Source organism: Myxine glutinosa, chromosome 8, assembly GCF_964187855.1.
Source record: "Myxine glutinosa chromosome 8, kmMyxGlut1.1, whole genome shotgun sequence".
In the NCBI taxonomy this organism is placed as follows: Eukaryota; Metazoa; Chordata; class Myxini; order Myxiniformes; family Myxinidae; genus Myxine; species Myxine glutinosa.
This window is the reverse complement of record NC_136268.1, coordinates 101,607,530-101,630,920: the sequence shown is the minus strand read 5'-3', so window position 1 is coordinate 101,630,920 and position 23,391 is coordinate 101,607,530. Positions and strand designations below refer to the sequence as shown.

Sequence of the window (23,391 nt, the reverse complement as noted above, 5' to 3'; positions counted from 1 at the left end):
GGCCATTCACACCAAACTACACTCTGGCCATTTACACCGAACCACAGCATGGCCATTTACACCGAACCACACCATGGCCACTTGAATCATCAAACTACACTCTGGCAATTTATACCAAACTACACCATTGCCATTTATACTGAACTACACCATGGCCATTTACACCAAACTACATTCTGGGCATTTACACAGAATTATAGACCAGGAATTTACACCAAGCAATAATGTTGGTATTTATACCAAACTGCACCATGGTCATTTACACCGAACAATAATCTGGGCATTTACACCAAACTACACCATTGCCATTTACAACGAACTACACTCTGGCCATTTACAACAAACTGCACTCTGGCCATTTACACCGAACTACACTCTGGCCATTTACACCAAACTGCACTCTGGCCATTTACACCAAACTACACCCTGGCCATTTACACCAAACTGCACCATTGCCATTTACAACGAACTACACCCTGGTCATTTACACCGAACTACACCATGACCACTTGAATCATCAAACTACACCCTGGTCATTTATACCAAACTACACCATGACCACTTGAGTCATCAAACTACACTCTGGCCATTTATACCAAACTACACCATGACCACTTGAATCATCAAACTACACTCTGGCCATTTATACCAAACTACACCATGACCACTTGAATCATCAAACTACACTCTGGCCATTTACATCAAACTCCACTCTGGCCATTTCACACCGGACCGTGCCCTCCGTTGTATTGAAACTTTCACTCAGCTTGGGGTATTTACAAATCACGTGACTCACCAGCTGCCATGTGAGCCACGTGCCGGCTTCGGGACACGCGGGCGTTCCAGTTGCGCGTGTCCCGGGGCAGGGATAGTGGGACACCGAGGGGGGGGGGGGGGGACGTGCATCCTTGTTTCCTCACCCCTGTGTCAATTCCCTTTTCTTACTCCTCCCTCCCCCTCCCCCTCCTAGCAGTGCCAATCCCCCTTTCTTCCCACTCTTCCTTCCCTTCCCTCTCCCCAGTTATCCTCGTTGCTCCAGTCAAACCCCCTCTTTTTACTTCCCTGGCGCTCGTATCCCGAAAAGTTCCACAACCTTCACCCTTCCCCTCTTACCGTGCCCCCAAGTTTCTCCTACTATCCCCCAGTTTCCCCGTCCCCCTTCCCTTGTTCGCCGCGTGCATCCCCATGATGGAGCCAGTACTGCCCCGGATCGTGCTCCCGTCATTGAGTGGTCTCACCCTTCTGGTCCCAGCACTACTCGCCTTGAGACGGTCGTGTTTTCCTGAGGCGGTTTCGTTCTGTTTCACTGCGCTATTCGAGACGGTGGGGCGTACGCACCACTCACTGTGAGCACCACTCACCGCACTCACTGAGCCACTTTAAACGTGCCTCACACCACATTTACATAACTAAGTTGTCGCTCTCACCACTCGCCGCATGATCTTCCGCACTCAACCCGTCGCATGAACCTATCCACTCGCCGCACTCATAACTCGCCAGATTCACTTCCACACTCCCCACATAAACCTCCGAACGGTGGGGCCCCAATCACAGCACACACCTCCACACTCGTCACACTTCTGAACTCACTCACAGCACACACCTCCACATTCGTCACACTTCCGCACTCACCATACACAGCTTCACACTCGCCGCACACACCACTCACTGCACAGTGCACACGTCTCCTCACTCACAACTCACTGCACACTCATCCTCACTCACAATCACAACTTACTGCACACGTCTCCTCACTCACTGCACACGCCTCCTCACTCACTGCACACGTCGCCTCACTCACAATCACAACTAACTGCACACGTCGCCTCACTCACTGCACACGCCTCCTCACTCACTGCACAGGCCTCCTCACTCACTGCACAAGCATCCTCACTCACTGCACACGCCTCCTCACTCACTGCACGCGCCTCCTCACTCACTGCACAAGCCTCCTCACTCACTGCACACACCTCACTCACAATCACAACTCACTGCACACGCCTCCTCACTCACAATCACCACACACTGCACACGTCTCCTCACTCACAATCACCACTCACTGCACACGCCTCCTCACTCACAATCACCACACACTGCACACGCCTCCTCACTACAATCACCACACACTGCACACGTCTCCTCACTCACAATCACCACTCACTGCACACGCCTTCTCACTCACAATCACCACACACTGCACACTCCTCCTCACTCACACTCACCACTCACTACACACGCCTCCTCACTCACCAAAACAGCTGAGCTCGTTCACATCATCACGATATTTATTGGTCTCTGTGTCCGGTTTTCAATGATGTTGTTTGACCGTTTAAATAAATTAATAATAGATTAATGGATTCTTTAATTCCGAATTAATAGCTCATTTATTGATAACTGGGTTGACAGAAAAGCCTCGAGGTATCTATCCCGCATATGCAAATACCTCGAGGTATTTAGGTTGGAATCCCGAACCAGCTGTAACCTGTCATCCTGGTGTTTCGCAGGCAGGACGTGCGCCGTCCCTAGGATGGACGTTTACCTGGAGGAGCCGTGTGCAGGTAATGGTCGTTGGTGCACTTTGAAGACCCCACGGTGTCCTTCGCGAACCGAAGGCGAGTTATTGCCGCCACCCTGAACAAATTACAAATAACTTCCTGGACTACTGGAAAACGTGGAACATTGTTGATAATGGTGGATGAATCGAGGGTCACGTGTTTGTGCTTTTCCCCCTTTAACTGCATCATAATTCTTTTCACACTCGCTAAGCCTTTGATGCTTTAGACTCGGCCATGTTATTACCCTTATTATTCGGTTATTATTATGACTAGGGAGATACCCGTGCTACGCACAGGTGGGAGGCCAGAAGCAAACAGGCAATGCAGATACGGCGAATGCGAAAGCATGAAACCAATAAATTCCACATTCCTGTAGCACCTTCAGTCGCACGTCAGACATGGACAAACGTACCCGTGGTTCGTGAAGGATTTCCATGAAAAACGTACCCGTTCGCAAACAAACGGGTACATTCACGTATAGAAACATCGATCGTGGGTCCGTGGCGAATCTGCATATGGCGATCCGCGAAGTTCACGTTCAGAAAGTAGAAACCATCGTCATTCACTTGAACTCAATATCTCTTTTTTTCATTCCAAACAATATAACTCTAAAAATAAACTTTTAACAACATTGTTAATGTTTCCTTCATTGTAAAAACTACCAAGTCAACAGTTAAAAGGATTTTGAGCCGATAGGTGTTACGGCCTCGACAAGATCGATGGAGACAGCAATCTGTTAGCTTATACACCGCCCAAATAGCTATGTGGAATTCTCTCATGTAGAGATTAAACCCACATCGTTTGAACTTTGGCCGAGGTCATTATTTAATTTTAATGATGTTTATATACGAATCAAAAGAAGATAATTGGTTTTGGGTAGTCCTTTCCGCATATCTCGTGGGATTGTGAGTTGGAGAGACGATCGTGATGGTGGGGAGGTGGTTGGCATTCTCTCAAGCAGGGATTCAACCCATGTCCTTATAAAAGGTCTTTGTCCGAGGTCACCGAGTCCGATCGGTGCAGCTGTGCAGCGATCGGTACAGCTGTTCGTGCAGCACCCGGGGAAATAACGTTATGCAGGAGTCCAAACCTGAAAATGCTGGAGGCCAAAGCTGAAATTGGAAAAACAATATACTGTAGCGGTTACCTTAGTGGAACATAATCCACGTGCACGGGCCAGTGGGGCTTTTGATAATGTGGGCGTGACGTACGCGCGGTTGTTCAAGCCACGCCCTCCGAAGAGGGTGTTGGTGCTATAAAAGCTGTATGAGTTCCGTTCGCGTGAGGATTTCTGTCGGAATAAAGGAGCTTTGCACACCTAAGAAATGGCCTCGTCTTCTCGTCATCCGCAACTCCTAAACTGGTGACCCCGGCTGCTCCCGAACGGATTCGGGGGCTTCAAACGAACATAGCAAGTGCAGTTTCGATCGACCTGCCGGAGTTTTGCGAACGTTTTCGGGGGCTTCCAACGAGCATGGCGACACCTACATTGGTGACCCCGGCTGCTGCCGAACGTATTCGGGGGCTTCAAATGAACGTGGCAAACGCAGTTTCGATCGAACTGCCGGAGTTTTGGGAACGACGGGCGGCCATTTGGTTCGCGCGCACTGCGCTCAGCTCCTCCTCTGCGACCAGAGGAGCGAGCCTGCTCCAGGATCCTCTGAAGGGACGCAGTTACGAGACGTTGGTGGCACTGCTGCTCGTCTCCTTCGCGCGCACTGACCCGGGCAGCACGGCTGCTCGTCATCTTCGCACGCACTGCTGCTCGTACCCTTCGCGCACACAGGCCGAGTACTGCTGCTCGTAGCCTTCGCGCGCACGACGGCCAAGCACCTCCTCTGCAACCAGAGGGGTGCGACTTCTCCAGGATCCTCCGATGGGACGCGGGTAGCACTGCTGCCCGTAGCCTTCGCGGGCACTGCGATCGGCTCCTCTGCGACCAGAGTGGTGAGCTTTCTCCAGGATCCTCCGAAGGGACGCAGGTAGCACTGCTGCTCGTGGCCTTCACACGCACCGTGCTCAGCTCCTCCTCTGCGACCAGAGTGGTGAGCCTTCTCCGGGATCCTCCGAAGGGACACAACGGCACTGCCACTCGTAACCTTCATGCCGCACTGCGGCCAAGCACCTCCTCTGCGACCAGAGTGGTGAGCTTTCTCCGGGATCCTCCAATGGGACGCGGTAGCACTGCTGCTCGTAACCTTCATGCGCACTGACGCGGGTAGCACTTCTGCTCGTAACCTTCACGCGCACTGACCCGGGCAGCACAGCTGCTTGTCACCTTCGCGCGCACTGACACGGACAGCATGGCTGCTCGTCACCTTTGCGCACACTGACCCGGGCAGCACGGTTGCTCGTCGCCTTCGCGCGCACTGACCTGAGCAGCACGGCTGCTCGTCACCGTCACGTGCACTGATCCAGGCAGCACTGCTGTTCGTCACCTTCGCGCAATTACATACTACAACTACAACTTGCGAAAACTCTACAACTACAGCTGCAACTCGCACAACTACTACTCCTACTCTGCAACCTCGGGAGGCCCGTAAGGAAACTCAGCAGCCTCCCCCGAGGCCTTGACCAGCCCCCTCGGTTGGCTCAACCCCACGGCGGGGCCATCCCCCGTGCGAGTGCATTCTGGGGGGGCGCATGTAGCGGTTACCTTATTGGGACATAATCCACGTGCACGGGCCAGTGGGGCTTTTGATGATGTGGGCGTGACGTATGCGCGGTTGTTGAAGCCATGCCCTCCGAAGAGGGTGTTGGCGCTATAAAAGCTGTATGAGTTCCGTTCGCTTGAGGATTTGCACACGTCTCCTCACTCACAATCACCACTCACTGCACACGTCTCCTCACTCACAATCACAACTTACTGCACACGTGTCCTCACTCACTGCACATGCCTCCTCACTCACTGCACATGCCTCCTCACTCACTGCACACGCCTCCTCACTCACTGCACACGTCTCCTCACTCACAATCACAACTTACTGCACACGCCTCCTCACTCACTGCACACGCCTCCTCACTCACTGCACAGGCCTCCTCACTGGATTATTTCTGTCGGAATAAAGGAGCTTTGAACACCTAAGAAATGGCCTCGTCTTCTCGTCATCAGCAACTCCTAAAATACCCTATTTTACTCAAGGGGATCCCAGGATTACCCACCCCAAATATCGTTTGGATCAGTTCAGCCGTTTTTACGGTACCTTCGAACAGACGGACGGACAGACAGACGGACGGACATTTGGTGAATTATAGGAACATTATTACCACTCGTAATATAGTCAAGTCAGGTGACAATGGGAGTAAAGCAAATGCAACTTGTTGTGACGTAACACGTAAGTTATACCATCAAATAACTGTTGCTTTGCGGTACCGTATGTGTTTGCAATACGTCATACGAGGAAACGAACTGTTGAGGATGAAGATCAAAGGAGGTGCCATTGGCATCACAGGCAATGAGCATGTTCTGGACCCGGTTGCTATAGAAACCCAGATAACCACTACCTGTGGATAAATCACAAACACGGGGATAACATTTATCCACAGCATAGGTTCCATTTCTCAAAACCTGGATAACTTTATCCCCTGATTAAATTAGTGTTTTTAAAGGATAACTTTATCCAAACAATCCTGGCCCGGATAACGTCTTATCCGTGGTTAGTGTCACGTCCGTAGATTTGTCTAAATAAAAATGGCAGACGATCCAGATTTGTTCGACATTTTCCAGACGAACGTTGAAAGGAAATTCCACAAACGTGTTGATCCAATGTGTCATATATGGATGTGTAAACATGTTTATCCAATGTGTCATATATGGATGTGCAAACATGTTTATCCAATGTGTCATGTATGGACGTGTAAACATGTTTATCCAATGTGTCATGTATGGACGTATAAAAATGTTTATCCAATGTGTCATGTACGGACGTGTAAATGTGTTTATCCAATGTGTCATAAACGGATGTGTAAACATGTTTATCCAATGTGTCATATATGGACGTGTACACATGTTGATCCAATGTGTCATGTATGGAGGTGTAAACATGTTGATCCAATGTGTCATATATGCCATCGGTGAGTTATCCTTTGGATAAGAAATTTAAACGCAGGATAGCTCTTATGTAGGGGTTAAATAATCCGACTTTCTAGAAGCCGGGAACTGTGATAAAACAATAATTATTGACTTGCGTCCTGCTTTCACAGAGTATTCATGGTAAAGGAAGTACCTATGTTATGTGCCATCGCTTATGTGACCAGTTTGTGAGATACTTCATCGCATCCTTTGTCCTGTCTTTGTTCTAGTGCCCCGAAAGTTAGTTTATTTCACAACTTTTGGGTCGTTTTCATGGGTCGCTGGCCCATCACTGGCCTATAAATGGGTCCTCTTTCTCCTGTTTGCCATACACTTCCCAGTGAATGATCGACGATACAACATGGATGATAACTTCAGACGACGTATTGTTACACTCGTGGGGTAGATTGTTTAATGATGGTACACTCGTGGGGTGGATTGTTTAATGATGGTACACTCGTGGGGTGGATTGTTTAATGATGGTACACTCGTGGGGTAGATTGTTTAATGATGGTACACTCGTGGGGTGGATTGTTTAATGATGGTACACTCGTGGGGTGGATTGTTTAATGATGGTACACTCGTGGGGTAGATTGTTTAATGATGGTACACTCGTGGGGTAGATTGTTTAATGATGGTACACTCGTGGGGTGGATTGTTTAATGATGGTACACTCGTGGGGTAGATTGTTTAATGATGGTACACTCGTGGGGTAGATTGTTTAATGATGGTACACTCGTCGGGTGGATTGTTTAATGATGGTACACTCGTGGGGTGGATTGTTTAATGATGGTACACTCGTGGGGTAGATTGTTTAATGATGGTACACTCGTCGGGTGGATTGTTTAATGATGGAACACTCGTCGGGTGGATTGTTTAATGATGATATACTCGTGGGGTAGATTGTTTAATGATGGTACACTCGTGGGGTAGATTGTTTAATGATGGTACACTCGTGGGGTGGATTGTTTAATGATGGTACACTCGTGGGGTGGATTGTTTAATGATGGTACACTTGTGGGGTGGATTGTTTAATGATGGTACACTCGTGGGGTAGATTGTTTAATGATGGTACACTCGTGGGGTAGATTGTTTAATGATGGTACACTCGTGGGGTGGATTGTTTAATGATGGTACACTCGTGGGGTGGATTGTTTAATGATGGTACACTCGTGGGGTGGATTGTTTAATGGTGGTACTCTCGTGGGGTGGATTATTTAATGATGGTACACTCGTGGGGTAGATTGTTTAATGATGGTATACTCGTGGGGTAGATTGTTTAATGATGGTACACTCGTGGGGTGGATTGTTTAATGATGGTATGCTCGTGGGGTGGATTGTTTAATGATGGTACACTCGTGGCGTGGATTGTTTAATGATGGTACACTCTTGGGGTAGATTGTTTAATGATGGTACACTCGTGGGGTAGATTGTTTAATGATGGCACACTCGTGGGGTAGATTGTTTAATGATGGTACACTCGTGGGGTAGATTGTTTAATGATGGTACACTCGTGGGGTGGATTGTTTAATGATGGTACAATCGTGGGGTGGATTGTTTTATGATGGTACACTTGTGGGGTGAATTGTTTAATGATGGTACACTCGTGGTGTGGATTGTTTAATGATGGTACACTCGTGGGGTAGATTGTTTAATGATGGTACACTCGTGGGGTGGATTGTTTAATGATGGTACACTCGTGGGGTGGATTGTTTAATGATGGTACACTCGTGGGGTGGATTGGTTAATGGTGGTACACTCGTGGGGTGGATTGTTTAATGATGGTACACTCGTGGGGTAGATTGTTTAATGATGGTACACTCGTGGGGTAGATTGTTTAATGATGGTACACTCGTGGGGTGGATTGTTTAATGATGGTATGCTCGTGGGGTGGATTGTTTAATGATGGTACACTCATGGCGTGGATTGTTTAATGATGGTACACTCGTGGGGTAGATTGTTTAATGATGGTACACTCATGGGGTAGATTGTTTAATGATGGTACACTCGTGGGGTAGGTTGTTTAATAATGGTACACTCATGGGGTAGATTGTTTAATGATGGTACACTCGTGGGGTGGATTGTTTAATGATGGTACACTCGTGGGGTGGATTGTTTAATGATGGTACACTCGTGGGGTGGATTGTTTAATGGTGGTACACTCGTGGGGTGGATTGTTTAATGATGGTACACTCGTGGGGTAGATTGTTTAATGATGGTACACTCGTGGGGTAGATTGTTTAATGATGGTACACTCGCGGGGTGGATTGTTTAATGATGGTATGCTCTTGGGGTGGATTGTTTAATGATGGTACACTCATGGCGTGGATTGTTTAATGATGGTACACTCGTGGGGTAGATTGTTTAATGATGGTACACTCGTGGGGTAGATTGTTTAATGATGGTACACTCGTGGGGTAGATGGTTTAATGATGGTACACTCGTGGGGTAGATTGTTTAATGATGGTACACTCGTGGGGTAGATTGTTTAATGATGGTACACTCGTGGGGCTTGACTTGCAATGGCGAGTAGCTGTGATCGTTAGGGTGTATCTTATGTGAAATTCCGGGCCGGCTGTGAAACCAGATTAGCTCTTTTCTTTCTTCCTTCCCTTTCGACTTTATTTTTATTCTTTTGTTCAAAAATAAATAAATAAAAGATCTTCCTTATCGACCTTCTCCCTCCCACCGGAGCTCTACAAAATTTAATAGAGAAAGAACCTCTGGGAGAAAAATAAAGTAGAGGAGGTGAGAGAAAGAAGAGTGCGCCGGGACAGGGGAAGGAAGGCGAAAACGAAAGCAGGACGCACGTCCAGGTTTTGACGAGAAACTTGGCCTGTGTGAGCTTTTTGAGGATTTGATTAATCTCTCCGAGGGCTGCCTGTTGGAGGCACAGTCGGTGCTTGAGAGATTAGTGTGCAGGAGGGTTTTCTCGGTGCAAGTGGGATCGTGAGGAAAAGTGGGAGAGAGAGCAGAAGCATTTGCTCCTTGTCAAGTTTCGTCTGAGCCGAACGGAGACAACATGCGGCTTCATGGTTTTGCAGAAACTGCTCTGGGCAAGTCGTTCGTGGAGTTTGAGGACACTCACTGAGAAAGAGAAGAGAAGAAAAGTGAAGAGAAGAGTGGAGGGGAGGTGCCATCCTCGGGACATGTCTGGGGCGAGGCAATCGCAACGCCACCTGAAACAGGCCTGAATTTCTCTTCTCCTCTCCTGGTTTTATTTTACCCATTATTTTCTTTATATCCTGGCGAATATTCCTTTGTTATTTTGCTTCCCCCTCCCTCGCCTTTGGGATTACCTAGGGACACCGGGTGGGTCGTTTAATTGTCTTGTCCGTATTGTCTTGGCGCCTGTCTGTCCTTCTTTATTTACTTGATCTTTGCCACTGCATATCAGCAAGATTTCTTTTCCTTGTGATTTATCTATTCCTTGGTGATATACCCTGTGTTTTTCTTGATCTTGAGTAAAGGATTTGCATTTATTCCACTGTTTTGAATTTGCCTCACATTTCTGGATTGGCATACTATGTGTTGAAGAGGGGGTGGGGAGGGGGGGGGGGCAGGGGGCGTTTTAAAATTGCATCAGCATTTGGGTGGCAACTTCGCTCAGTCACTTCTGACTGCTCATACGGCGCGACCCACCCACGGGGAGCGTATTGGCCTCCCGAGCACATCGATTAGGATCTCCGGAGCAATAGGCAGTACCCCGAGCCCGTACCCCGAGCCCTTCACGCAGGGGCCAGGTTGTAAGTTGTAACAGTATGCAGGAAATAGCCGACAGCGCGATCAGTCAATAGTGCAAATCTACCGATGGCGCATAACACCTACACTATACGAGATAGACAACTACCTATGTTTAATTTGGATAGAAATTTTTGAACACTATACCGTATATCATATATCCTTAATGGCACTCTAATATTCGATCCACATGCGTCATGACGCCATCACACCAGCAAATCAGCAAGTGGTTCGAACCAGTGGAAAACGACGATATTCATTGCTGATCACGCGATATAATGCAGTATCGGCACACATTACATTGTGTCGGACACGATGGCTCGCTGGCGCGGTGACATCATTCTGTGCACCAAGAGGGTGTCGGCCACGCCCGAGGGGTAGGCGTGGCCTCGGGATATACACGGGGCGCGCAGCCCCGAGCACCTCAGTGCTATAGTTGAGCTTTGGAATAAAGACTCTTTTTGGTTACCCGCGTTGTTGCTTATCTTCTTGGCAAACAAGTCGTGCGCATAGCACCGCACTTCACTGGTGACCTCGACGCTGGTTCAGCCGCCGCTGACCAACAGAACGCGCCAATGTCAAACAACGTGGTCGCGGTGAAGCTCCCTGAGTTTTGGGAAGCTCAGGCCGAGGTATGGTTCGTGCAGGCCGAGGCACAGTTCCAACTTCGAGGCGTCACGGCGGATGAGACGCGTTATTACCACGTCATCGCCGCCCTCGAGCCCGGCACAGCCGCCCGAGTCGTGTCCATCCTGCGGAACCCACCGGCCGACCACAGGTACGAGGCGCTCAAGCGTCTCATCGCCACGTTCGGCCTCACGGAGTGCGAACGGGCCGACCGCCTCCTGGACCTTCCCGAACTCAGCGACACACGACCATCGGTGCGGATGGATTACATGCTGTCGTTGCTGGGTGACAAAGCCCCGGATTTTTTTTATTCCGGGCGCTCTTTCTATGCCAGCTACCGGCACAGGTACGCCTCGCGTTGGCCGGTTCCAAAATAAAGGAACCCTGCGCTCTGGCCGTCGAGGCCGACAAGTTTTTCGCGGCTTGTGACACGTGGGCGAGAGTCGGTGCGGCCGTCGCGGATCCCGAGGCTGATGCTGCTGCACACCTCGTGGATCCCGAGGCTGATGCCGATGCACACCTCGTGGCCGCCGCAACGCCCCGCCCACCACCACCACGAAAACCGCGGCCTCCGCCTCCGCCGCAAACCTGGTGCTGTTTCCATGCCAGGTTTGGCCACAAGGCTAGGAATTGTTGCCCGCCGTGCTCGTTTGGCAAGTCGGGAAACTACCAAGCCGGCGCTCGGTAGCGGCCCTGAGCGTCGGCCATTCCGGCAGCCTCCTTTTTGTCATGGACACCTTGTCCGGGCATCGCTTCCTCTGCGACACAGGCGCACAGGTGAGCGTTATCCCCGCCTCCACGTCCGACAAGCGAACCGCGGGCCGGGGCCCCGCGTTGCTTGCAGCCAACGGTACACCCATACGCACATTCGGGAAGCGCTGCCTCTCCCTGCGGTTCGGAGGGCAATGCTTTCAATGGACGTTCGTAACTGCCAGCGTGCCCATGGCATTGCTCGGTGCGGACTTCCTATGTGCAAATGGGTTGTTGGTGGACGTGAAGCATAGACGCATCGTCCAGGCCGAAACGTTCAGCTCGCTTGCTTGCGCGCTGAGCAGTTCATTGGGCAGCTCCCTGAGCGGCTCACCGAGCGGCTCGCCAAGCGGCTTGCTGAGCGGTTCGGTCCCGGCGAGGTTGGTCTGTACGCTTCCGGCAGCGGACGAGTTCACCCGCCTCCTCGCCAGCTTCCCGGCCCTCACGCGGCCCACCTTCTCGGCGGTGGCCGTCAAGCACGGGGTGGAACATCACATCCCCACTGTCGGGCCACCGGTCTACGCCCTGGCACGCCGCCTCGAGCCGACGAAGCTCGCGGTGGCAAAGGCGGAGTTCACTATGCTGGAGCGGCTGGGCATCGTACGGCGCTCCAAGAGCGCTTGGGCGTCGCCACTGCACATCGTGCCGAAGCCCGGCGGGGGATGGCGGCCGTGCGGAGACTACCGCCGCCTCAACGATGCCACCACCCCGACCGCTACCCGGTCCCTCACATTCAGGACTTTTCCGCCCGGTTGGCGAAAATGTCCTCCTTTTCTAAGGTGGACCTCATCCGCGGATACCACCAGGTCCCCGTCAGGCCGGAGGACATACCGAAGACAGCCGTCATTACACCATTCGGCCTCTTCGAGTTTCTTCGGATGCCCTTCGGGTTGAAGAATGCGGCTCAGGCGTTCCAACGGTTGATGGACAGCGTCTTGCGTGACTTGGATTGCGTTTACGTCTACGTGGACGACATCCTCGTCGCAAGTGCGTCCCGCGAAGAGCACCTCCGCCAACTCCGCACGCTCTTCGAACGCCTGGGCCAGCATGGCCTGATCATAAATCCCGCCAAGTGCCGGTTTGGCATCGCCGAAATCGACTTTTTGGGGCACCGCGTCACCAGGCACGGGGCCACCCCCTTACCGGCAAAGGTGGAGGCAGTCAAGGGGTTTCCGTGCCCCCGCACGATCAGGGGGCTCCAGGAGTTCCTGGGCGTGGTAAACTTTTACCACCGTTTCCTGCCCCGCGTCGCCCAGCTCCTGCGCCCCCTGCACGAGGCCTTCTGGGGGAAGCCGGGCAAAGGTGACGTTGTTTGGACCGAGCAGATGGACGCGGCGTTCGCGGGCGCGAAGCTCGCCTTGGCTAACGCCACCATGCTCGCGCACCCGGCGCTCGATGCACCGATCGCCCTCACCACCGACGCGTCGGACTACGCGGTGGGCGCGGTGCACGAGCAATGGGTGCGTGGTGCTTGGCAACCGCTGGCGTTTTTCAGCCGGCAGCTTCGCCCGCACGAACACCGGTACAGCACATTCGACTCGAGTTGCTCGGGCTCCACCTGGCGGTCCGGCACTTCCGCCATCTGCTTGAGGGCCGTTCGTTCACGGCCTTCGTCGACCACAAGCCCCTGGTCTTCGCGATGGCCAAGGTCGCCGAGCCATGGTCGGCCCGGCAGCAGCGTCACCTCTCGGCCGTGTCCGAGTACACGACGGACATCCGGCACGTCGCGGGAAAGGACAACCCGGTGGCGGATTGCCTTTCCCGGTCCGTCGCCCACGCGGTCCACCTCTGGATCGACTATGCCCGGACGGCGGCAGACCAGACCGCCGACCCCGACATCCAGGCCTTGCGGACCGCCATCACGGACCTCCGCGTCACCGAGGTGCCGTTCGACGGCGCGGGCACGGCCCTCTTGTGCGACGTCTCCCTCGGGCGGCCTCGCCCCATCGTGCCCGCGGGCTGGCAGCGCCAGGTGTTTGACGCCATCCACGGCCTGTCCCACCCGGGCACGAGGGCCTCCCAAAGGTTGGTCGCCGACAAGTTCGTCTGGCATGGCCTCCGGAAGGCCGTCTGCGATTGGACCAGGACGTGCCTCGCGTGCCAGCGCGCGAAGGTGCACCGCCAAACCCAGGCCCCGTTGACCCCGTTCACGGTGCCCGAACGTCGGTTCGACCATGTTCACGTGGACTTGGTGGGACCTCTGCCCCCCTCGCGGGGTTTCACCCACGTCCTCACCATGGTGGACCGCACCACCCGGTGGCCGGAGGTCGTGCCTTTGGTGGCGACGACGGCGGCGGACGTCGCGCAGCCGTTCATCGCCACCTGGGTTGCCCGGTTCGGCGCCCCCTCAGACATCTCGTCCAACCGTGGCCCCCAGTTCACCTCGGAGCTCTGGGGGGCAGTCGCGCGGGGGCTCGGCGTCCAGCTGCACCGCACCACGGCCTACCACCCCCAGGCCAACGGCCTGTGCGAGCGCTTCCACCGCTCCTTGAAGGCCGCGCTCCGGGCCACCCTCGGCGACGGCGGCTGGGTCGACAGGCTCCCCTGGGTCCTGCTGGGCCTCCGGACAGCGCCCAAGGACGACCTGCGCGCATCCGCGGCGGAGTTGGTCTTCGGACAACCGCTGCGGGTGCCGGGCGAGTTCCTCCCCGACTCCACGGCACCATGGTCCACGGACCCTGGTGCCGTGGAGTCGGGGAGGAACTCAGGGAGGAACTCAGCAGCAGCGCTCCGCACTGCAGGAGACCGCCCGGAGGTTCGCCCCGGTGCCGACGGCGCACCACGGGTGCCCGCCAACGCACGTCGCCCTGGAGCTTCGCACGGCGGAGTGTCCTTCCCTTAGCCACCCGTAGTTTATCCTTCGGATAGTTAACACTAGAATGCAGAGATTAGTTCATATTTGATTATTTGCGAATAAACTGTGATCCCTATTGTACATAACAATCATACATATTGTCTGGGAGATTTCCAAATGAACATTCTGGTTTTATATATTTTTAAAAAAGTTACTGATTGCGTTGTTTTTGTGTTGGAATGCATTTTCAAACATATTGTTGCGAATATGGAATTTGGCCTCCATATCCGCTTGTAAATATTCCCCTATTTTCTCCAATACTCCCCAACTTTCCCCAATCCCCCATTCCCTAGTCCCATTGCATGTAAATAACAATCAGTAGAGCCGACCTTCCCCTTATTCCCCCATTAAATGTCGTGCCCAGGTCCACCGCACCACACGTAGACAACTTTCGGACATCTTCCTAGTTATTCTTAATCTATGTCAGTTAAGGCCTCGTTTCCATTAATTATGACTCTTCGTTGCACCAGAATGTGATTATATGGCATCAGTAGTGAGTTTAGGACCTTTCCCATACCTCCTCCCATCTTCTTCCCCAAACAACAACAATAACAACAACTACAACAACAATTACAACTACGACTACAACAACAGAGGGGCGGGGAGTGTGCGTCCTCACACCGGCTCGGTTACCCGCCATGACCATACGCTCCACGGCGTTACCCCGAAGGGGCTGGCTGTCAGCTCCTCGTCAGGGGCGGAGCCAGTAACCCCCCCGCACGCACCCAATGAGAAGCAACGTGCCGATTCCACGAGGCGGAGCTAACGAGCCGAGGGCGTGTCACTCCCCGCCGGATATACGCGGCCCCGCGCCGGATGTGACGTCAGATGCGCCCCCAGCCTGGAGAGAGAAGTCGCCACCCCTCGAGCGCTGCAATACCTCCACCGCATCTCTTAAACTGGACCGTACGTGATCCTGCCCTGAGCCCAGGTGCACCTGGAGCGATCGCTACCCGCTTTCGTTGCAATCAAACCCCCGTGTGAGTGAGCCTTGTCCCGTTTATTTGTTGTCTGTTGGGGTTAATATAAGCGTGTTTAAGTGCCCACCTTCCTATGTTTCCCTCTTGTCCCTGTAATCTAAACCTTCCGCATTATTGTAATAACAACCTTTGAGAACCGTATCCCTGGTGTCGTGTCGTATTAATTCCAGCCGTGTGTCTTCTTTTTCCTTCATTGGTCTAGCATAGCGCGATTAGTCAACGTTCGGGCACAATCGGGTAACTTGTGCAGACGTGGTCATACCATAAAACCGCTCGGTAAATAACATCCAAGCCACGTCTGTAACAATTGGTGTCGAGGAGTGGAATTCGAACCCGGGACTAAATTAGTTAGGCCCAAATTTTGGGAGGGAAAATCGATTCGGAGCGCGTTTCCCGCGCGAAATTATAACGGCGAAATTTCAATTTGTTTTACGAAAATAAAAAATAAAAACCGAATTTTGAAAGTCGCGCTATGGCGGATCAAGACAGCTGGGGTCCGGTAAAGGAGAGTGAGGTAGGGTCGATCCAGGACCAAAATGAGGGACAGGAGGAGAGCGAAGCAGTGAGGGCGGCAGGTTCGCAAAATAGCGCCGTCACGCACGAAGAAGCGGGCGCGCAAAATGGCGCCTCGCTGGTCACCGTGCCCGCGACCGAAGTAGCGCCGCTGGGAAGATTGGAACTTTTTTTTATACAAATGACGGCCCTTATGGAAAAGAATAGTGAGCGATTGGAAAACCAAATGGGGGTAATGGGAAACCAAATGGGGGTAATGAGGGACGAAGCGAGGGGTACCAGTGAGAAGTTAGACAATAATTTTGAGGAGTTAGACAAGAAAATTGGGAAGTTAGACAATAATTTTGAGGAGTTAGACAACGGGATAAAAGAAGTAAAGAATGGGTTAACGGGGGTAGAAAACAGAATGGCCGCTCAAGAGAATCAGATAGAGGGAGTGAAACATGGGTTAACGGGGGTAGAAAACAGAATGGCCGCTCAAGAGAATCAAATGGAAGGGATGCAAAAAGGGTTAGAGGGGTTAGAAAACAGTATGGAAGGCAAATTGAGGGACATGAGGGACCAAGCGGAAAGGGAAGTTAACCAAATGGGGCAGCAGATAGAGGGGGTCAGAATGGGGGTAGAAACCAAACTGGATGCTCACAGGGAGGAAATGGAGCAGATGAGGGTGGCATCTGGGCAGGAGATGCAAGTGATGGGAGAGGAGATCAGAAGAGGAGTGAGTGAGGAGGTCGGAGGAGTGCGCGAGGAGGTGAGGCACTGTAAGGAGCGCATGGAGAAAGAGGTGAGAAAGGGGACTGTAAAATTGCAAGGTGGTATAGAGGAGTTGACGCTGGGAGTAGAACAACTGACAGTGGGACAAAAGGAGTTGGGGGACCAGGTAAAGAAGAACACAGCGGTAATAGAGGGTTTAAAATCGACACAGAAGGAGATGAAAAAGGACGTAGGGGTAATTAAAAAAGAGTGCCAGACGGTACATGAGGACCTGACGAGGAAAATGGACAAGGTGGTAGAGGTAATGGAGGTTAAAGAGCGGGAGGTGCGGGAGCACATAGAAAAAAATAAAGTGGAGTTAGAGGAAGAACTTAAAGGGGTGCACGAAGAGATGAAGGAGATGAAGCAAAAATTAGAAGAAGTGGAAGAAGGGGTGAGCGAAATTAAGAAGCGACGGAGAGAGGATAAGAAAGAGATAAAGGAGGAAGTAAAAGAATTGGTCCAAAGTCTGTGTTCGGATCGTGATGATGTGCTCATTAACCGGATGAGGGATTCGCAGGTGATGGAGGAGAAGCGAAGAGAAAGAGGACCCGGTGTAAGTGGTGACCAATATGGTCGTGCGTATGATGCGCCAGGTGATTTAATAAGCTTGGGGGTCGAGATAGACCCGGATGTTCGTGAGAGGCCAAGAGTGAGGTGTATGGCTGGTCCGGAGGGTATGGAACGAGAGGTGCGAGGTGTGGGTGAGCAAGGTTGTGGTGGTATGGAATGGGTAGCGGGTTGCGGAGGTGTGACCCATGCATCGACACCAACAGGGGTAGTTGTTGGAGGGACCGGGGAGGCACGAGAGCCCCTTGGGGGTAATGTACTGTGGGGGCCCGGCCGGTTCGGCCCCGCGCTGACCCCGCAAGGGGCGACGCACGGGGTCCGGCCGGCGGGCAACGACTCGCATACGAGGTGGTCCCACAAGGTCCCACTCGCGCCGTATGACGGCAAGAGTGATCTACGCGCGTACCTGGCGCAGTTCGACTGTGTGTGTAAGGGTAACGGTTGGGGTGAGGACGAAGGTGGAGTACACCTGGTGGCCGCATTGCGCGGCGCGGCGGCGGAGGTGCTGACGGCATTACCAGCGGGTGCTCTCACCCTGCCAGCCCTCCGCGACGCCCTAATTAATCGATTTGGAATAGAACAGCAGAGCGAGCTTGTTAAAGCTCAGCTCGCGCTGCGAAAGCGCAAGCCCCAGGAAGCCATCGGGGAACTTGCCCACGACATTCGCCGCGCAGTGGGGATCGCACATGCTAGCATGGCAGCGGATTCCCGGGAAAGCCTGGCGCTGGACCATTTTATCCAGGCCCTCCCGGATATTGAGCTCCGGCAACAGCTCGCCATGTGGCGCCCGCAGACTCTGAGCCAGGCGGCTGACGCTGCGGCCCGTTGGGAAGCAGCGAGGCCCCTGGCCCGGGGGGGCGAGCGTCTCGCAATGGCGGTCCGCCAGATGGGACCCCCGATGGAGGGCGGACCCCTTAGGGGGCCCGCCCCCGACGTGGGTCCTGACCTGGCGGGCATGGTCCGGAGGCTGGTGGACCAGCGCCTGGCAGGACCTGGACCATGGCAGGCGGCCCCGGAGGTGGCCCGCGGTGGACCACGAGCGGGTAATCCAATTCGGACCTACAGGGGGGGGAATTTGGAATCCCGGAGGCAAGCACCTTACCAGGTGAGGTGCTATACCTGCAACCGCCTGGGTCACCTGGCGCGGCACTGTCGAAACGCGCGCCGGGATGATCCCCGGCAGTTGAGGTCCTCAACTCCGCCCAGGGGGGAGCGGGTTAGCCGACCCCAGACACCCCCCCGCCAGACCCCGGGAAACTAGAAGGTGTCGGGCACGTAGGGCGGTGTTCGGCAGCAGAGGATGGAGGAGAGCCCTCATTGACGCGACAGGTCATTTATTGTGGCCAAATTGGAACCGGTAGCCTGACAATTAGATGCAAAATTGCCGGCGTGGGGGTAGACGCCGTAGTGGACACAGGAGCTAGCGCCACGATCATCAGCCCTGTGGTCCTTGATTCGAGTGCAGGTGGCTGGGATAAGATCCAGCGCCTGCAAAATTATAGTTTGCAGCTTGCTACCGGGGTAACGGCCCCGATCATAGGGCGTGGTTCTGTGACCCTCAAGTTAGGGTCGGTAAGGAGGGAGATAGATGTTTGGGTGGCGGAGGTGTGCGACCCATGTTTAATAGGGTTGGACCTGTTGACTGCCAGCGGTTGTAAAATCGACTTGTGCCGGGGGATCCTGCAGGTGGGAGTAGAAGAGCTGCCGTTAGGGGGAGTGAGCACGGCCGAGAGAGCGGAGCTGGAGGCTTCCGAGGCCGTGACCATCCCCCCAAGGGCCGAGGCGATAGTGCCGGCCCGATGGGCAGCTCGCCCAACATGGCAGGAGTCCTGCGGCCTGGTCGAACCGGTGGCAGCGCAGTCCATACCGGGTTTAATCGTGGGCCGCACCCTTGTAAAAACGAACGGACCGGTAGTGGCCGTCCGAGTAATAAATATGAGTACAGAACCACGCACTATAGGGGCACGAGGGTAGCTGGCTGCACCCCCGTTGAGGAAGTCGCGACAGTGAGGGGCGAGAACGTCCAGCCGAGCCGACCCCGGGGGGAGCCTTCAATGACAAGTAGGAATTGGCCCGATCCCATTTGCGAGATGGTAAATCGTAGCAGCGTAGAGTTGGGAGGTACCCAGAGGGAGGCCTTACACAAACTGGTTGGGTCCCATTTGGACCTCTTCTCCTTGTCCACCGAGGATATTGGACGTACGGGCCTGGTGAAACATCAGATCCACACCGGTGAGGCCCGGCCTATTCGTCAGGCCGCCCGACGGCTCCCTTGGAGCAAGAGGGCGGAAGCTGACGAGCAGGTTGCAAAAATGCTCGACGCAGGTGTGATCGAGCCCTCGGGAAGTCCTTGGATGTGTGGAAGTGTAACTCAGTGTAACATATTGATTGGCCCTGGTAACTTATTAATTAACCTGGTAACAAAGCAGATACATTTTATGTGTATGAACAATGTAATCTCTTGAAACACCTGGTCAAGGCCCCAGGCTAGAGCACCCCCCCCTGCTGTGATTTCCATTTACACAGCAGGAGGGGAGCGAGCTGATGCCAGGACTCGGTGCGATGCATGACCTCGGGACATTAGCGGAGAGGAGATTAAGTCCAGTTTGGCGATATAACGAGAGCAAACGTTGAGTAAAGTACACTTGTCCTCAGAAGCCCTGCCCGACGGAACGATGGAATGAACGAGAACTTGCTACGTGAAGCGCTGACCGAACGGGAGGGTCGGATGGAGAGAAGGACCAGCGAAAAGAGTTAACCTGATCCATTATATTATGCGGTATCATTTTGGTAATTGGATGAAGTGAATACAGTTTAATAAACTAGACCTTTGTAACCTGTGTCCGGTCTTTGGAGTCCTGTGAGTCCCCCAGTACAAATTCCCTGACAATCTTGGAGGCACCGCTGCGATCAATTGTACAAGCAAGTCTTCTTTAAAAGGTGAGTGTGTCTTGTCTTGCCCAATATGATTTACGAACTTGGAAGTTATGGGTACATACATGGGGGAGCAGGTGATCTGGGGCTTCTTTGTGCACCGATGCCGCGATATAGGTGGCGTGAGCCATCACAAATGGGATTTCGATAAACGACTGTAGCAATTTATTCGTTTTTTTCTAAATGATTTCTGTAAATACGTATTTTTGCGCTGGTTAATTAAAGGGCCTTACTGTGACCTGGAAGCGGGCGGAGCAAGTGTGCACCTTGCGACCGCTTGTTTCAAGGACGTGTAAGGCCGGTACACTCGTTTACACACCCGCACACGGATAAAGTACTACTTTTTTTTTTGCACTTGTTCGAAGCACTTGACTTGATCGGCGCTTGGCGAGCGACAGGGAACCGGGAAACGGAATTATATTTATATATATATATATTTCCAATATGGTACACCGGCCACAACGATTTTAGCGATTATCCGAGTTTTTTTTAACGATTTCTGTAAATACGTATTTTTCCTGCGCTGTGTAATTCTTCTGACATGCGCCACGAAGAAACGCACCACTGATGTGCATGAAGCGACTTGTTTGCCGGTTCGCTAAGGTCCGTCCGTACACGTGTACAATCGTGTACACCCGTTTTAAATAAATAATTTTTTTCAGTTTTCCCGCCATGCCTATAAATTCATGACAGACAACCCCCCTCATGCCGGTCCAGAATTATGATGAAAGATGGCGATTGAGAAAAAAATTGCATCAAATTTTGTCCAGGTCCATCAAGAAGCCTTTGAGACATGCTTCACGGTTGAATAAAAAACCACCGTTAAGAGTACTTTTTTGTTCAAAGCACTCGACTTGGAGCCAGCGACTTGCTCGGCGGGGGATATAATTTTAGATATATATATAGTACGGGCATGCCCTAGTGAGAGATAATTACAGGAAATGGTGTTTTGTGAGTAGCAACCACTCTCTGGTCGAGGCTCATAGAAAAATTGATACTTATTGATTTGGCACGCTTACAATAGATATTAATGGCGAGGGTTCTGTGGTCGTTCGTTTTGGCTTTGCGAATGGACCAAAGAGACAAAGTGAGAAAGAGAGACAGACAGAGAGAGATAGACAGAAAAAGAAAGAAAGAGAGACATAGAGACAAACAGAGATAAAGATGATAGTCAGACACATAGAGAGAGACAGACAAAAAGAGATAGACAGAGTGAGACAAAGTGAGAAAGAGAGACAGACAGAGAGAGATAGACAGAAAAGAAAGAAAGAGAGACATAGAGACAAACAGAGATAAAGATGATAGTCAGAGTCAGACACATAGAGAGAGACAGACAAAAAGAGATAGACAGAGTGAGACAAAGTGAGAAAGAGAGACAGACAGAGAGAGATAGACAGAAAAGAAAGAAAGAGAGACATAGAGACAAACAGAGATAAAGATGATAGTCAGAGTCAGACACATAGAGAGAGACAGACAAAAAGAGATAGACAGAGTGAGACAAAGTGAGAAAGAGAGACAGACAGAGAGATAGACAGAAAAAGAAAGAAAGAGAGACATAGAGACAAACAGAGATAAAGATGATAGTCAGACACATAGAGAGAGACAGACAAAAAGAGATAGACAGAGTGAGACAAAGTGAGAAAGAGAGACAGACAGAGAGAGAAAGACAGAAAAAGAAAGAAAGAGAGACATAGAGACAAACAGAGATAAAGATGATAGTCAGAGTCAGACACATAGAGAGAGACAGACAAAAAGAGATAGACAGAGTGAGACAAAGTGAGAAAGAGAGACAGACAGAGAGAGATAGACAGAAAAAGAAAGAAAGAGAGACATAGAGACAAACAGAGATAAAGATGATAGTCAGAGTCAGACACATAGAGAGAGACAGACAAAAAGAGATAGACAGAGTGAGACAAAGTGAGAAAGAGAGACAGACAGAGAGAGATAGACAGAAAAAGAAAGAAAGAGAGACATAGAGACAAACAGAGATAAAGATGATAGTCAGAGTCAGACACATAGAGAGAGACAGACAAAAAGAGATAGACAGAGTGAGACAAAGTGAGAAAGAGAGACAGACAGAGAGAGATAGACAGAAAAAGAAAGAAAGAGAGACATAGAGATAAACAGAGATAAAGATGATAGTCAGAGTCAGACACATAGAGAGAGACAGACAAAAAGAGATAGACACTGAGTGAGACAAAGTGAGAAAGAGAGACAGACAGAGAGAGATAGACAGAAAAAAAGAAAGAAAGAGAGACATAGAGACAAACAGAGATAAAAATGATAGTCAGACACATAGAGAGAGACAGACAAAAAGAGATAGACAGAGTGAGACAAAGTGAGAAAGAGAGACAGACAGAGAGAGATAGACAGAAAAAGAAAGAAAGAGAGACATAGAGACAAACAGAGATAAAGATGATAGTCAGACACATGTTTTACAGATGGATACAGGTGGGACAAAGGGAAACACCGTATCAAGACAAGCCGACCAATCAAGGGAAACCAGAGACTTCTACTTCAGATACTCCTTGAAAATGGTGATATTTATCCTAGGAATGGGTTCTCTGGTAGTGGGGACTCTGTGTTGTATGGATTATTTTGGGGTAATGAGGGAACAAAACGCAACACCAGCAAATGATACACAGATATATGATCATGCGGAACGACAAAAGCAGAAGAGAAGTTTGATGAAGGATAAAGACACACCTTTAGAATCCGATGGATTACACGGGATTAATACTTTTTTACATTTAGCCCATACAAGGGCTGCTATAGCAAATGGAACTTGTTGTTGGAACTTGTTGTTGGAACTTGCTGTTGGAACTTGTTGTTGGAACTTCTTGTTGAAACTTGCTGTTGGAACTTGTTGTTGGAACTTGCTGTTGGAACTTGTTGTTGGAACTTGCTGTTGGAACTTGCTGTTGGAACTTGTTGGAACTTGCTGTTGGAACTTGTTGGAACTTGCTGTTGGAACTTGTTGTTGGAACTTGTTGGAACTTGTTGTTGCAACTTGCTGTTGGAACTTGCTGTTGGAACTTGTTG

The 23,391-nt window shown here is 51.5% G+C and overlaps 1 protein-coding gene across 1 annotated transcript in view; it reads left to right on the top strand.

The window, feature by feature from the left end:
• The first annotated feature begins 907 nt into the window (after positions 1–907).
• The window catches only part of LOC137432798 (protein myomaker), a 43,922-nt gene continuing 21,438 nt past the window's right edge, over positions 908–23,391 (top strand). Inside the window, exon 1 of the mRNA XM_068125009.2 lies at positions 908–1,323. Within this exon, the coding sequence (XP_067981110.2) occupies positions 1,186–1,323 (138 nt within the window). The 5' untranslated portion in view covers positions 908–1,185. The remainder of the gene's footprint in view (positions 1,324–23,391) is intronic.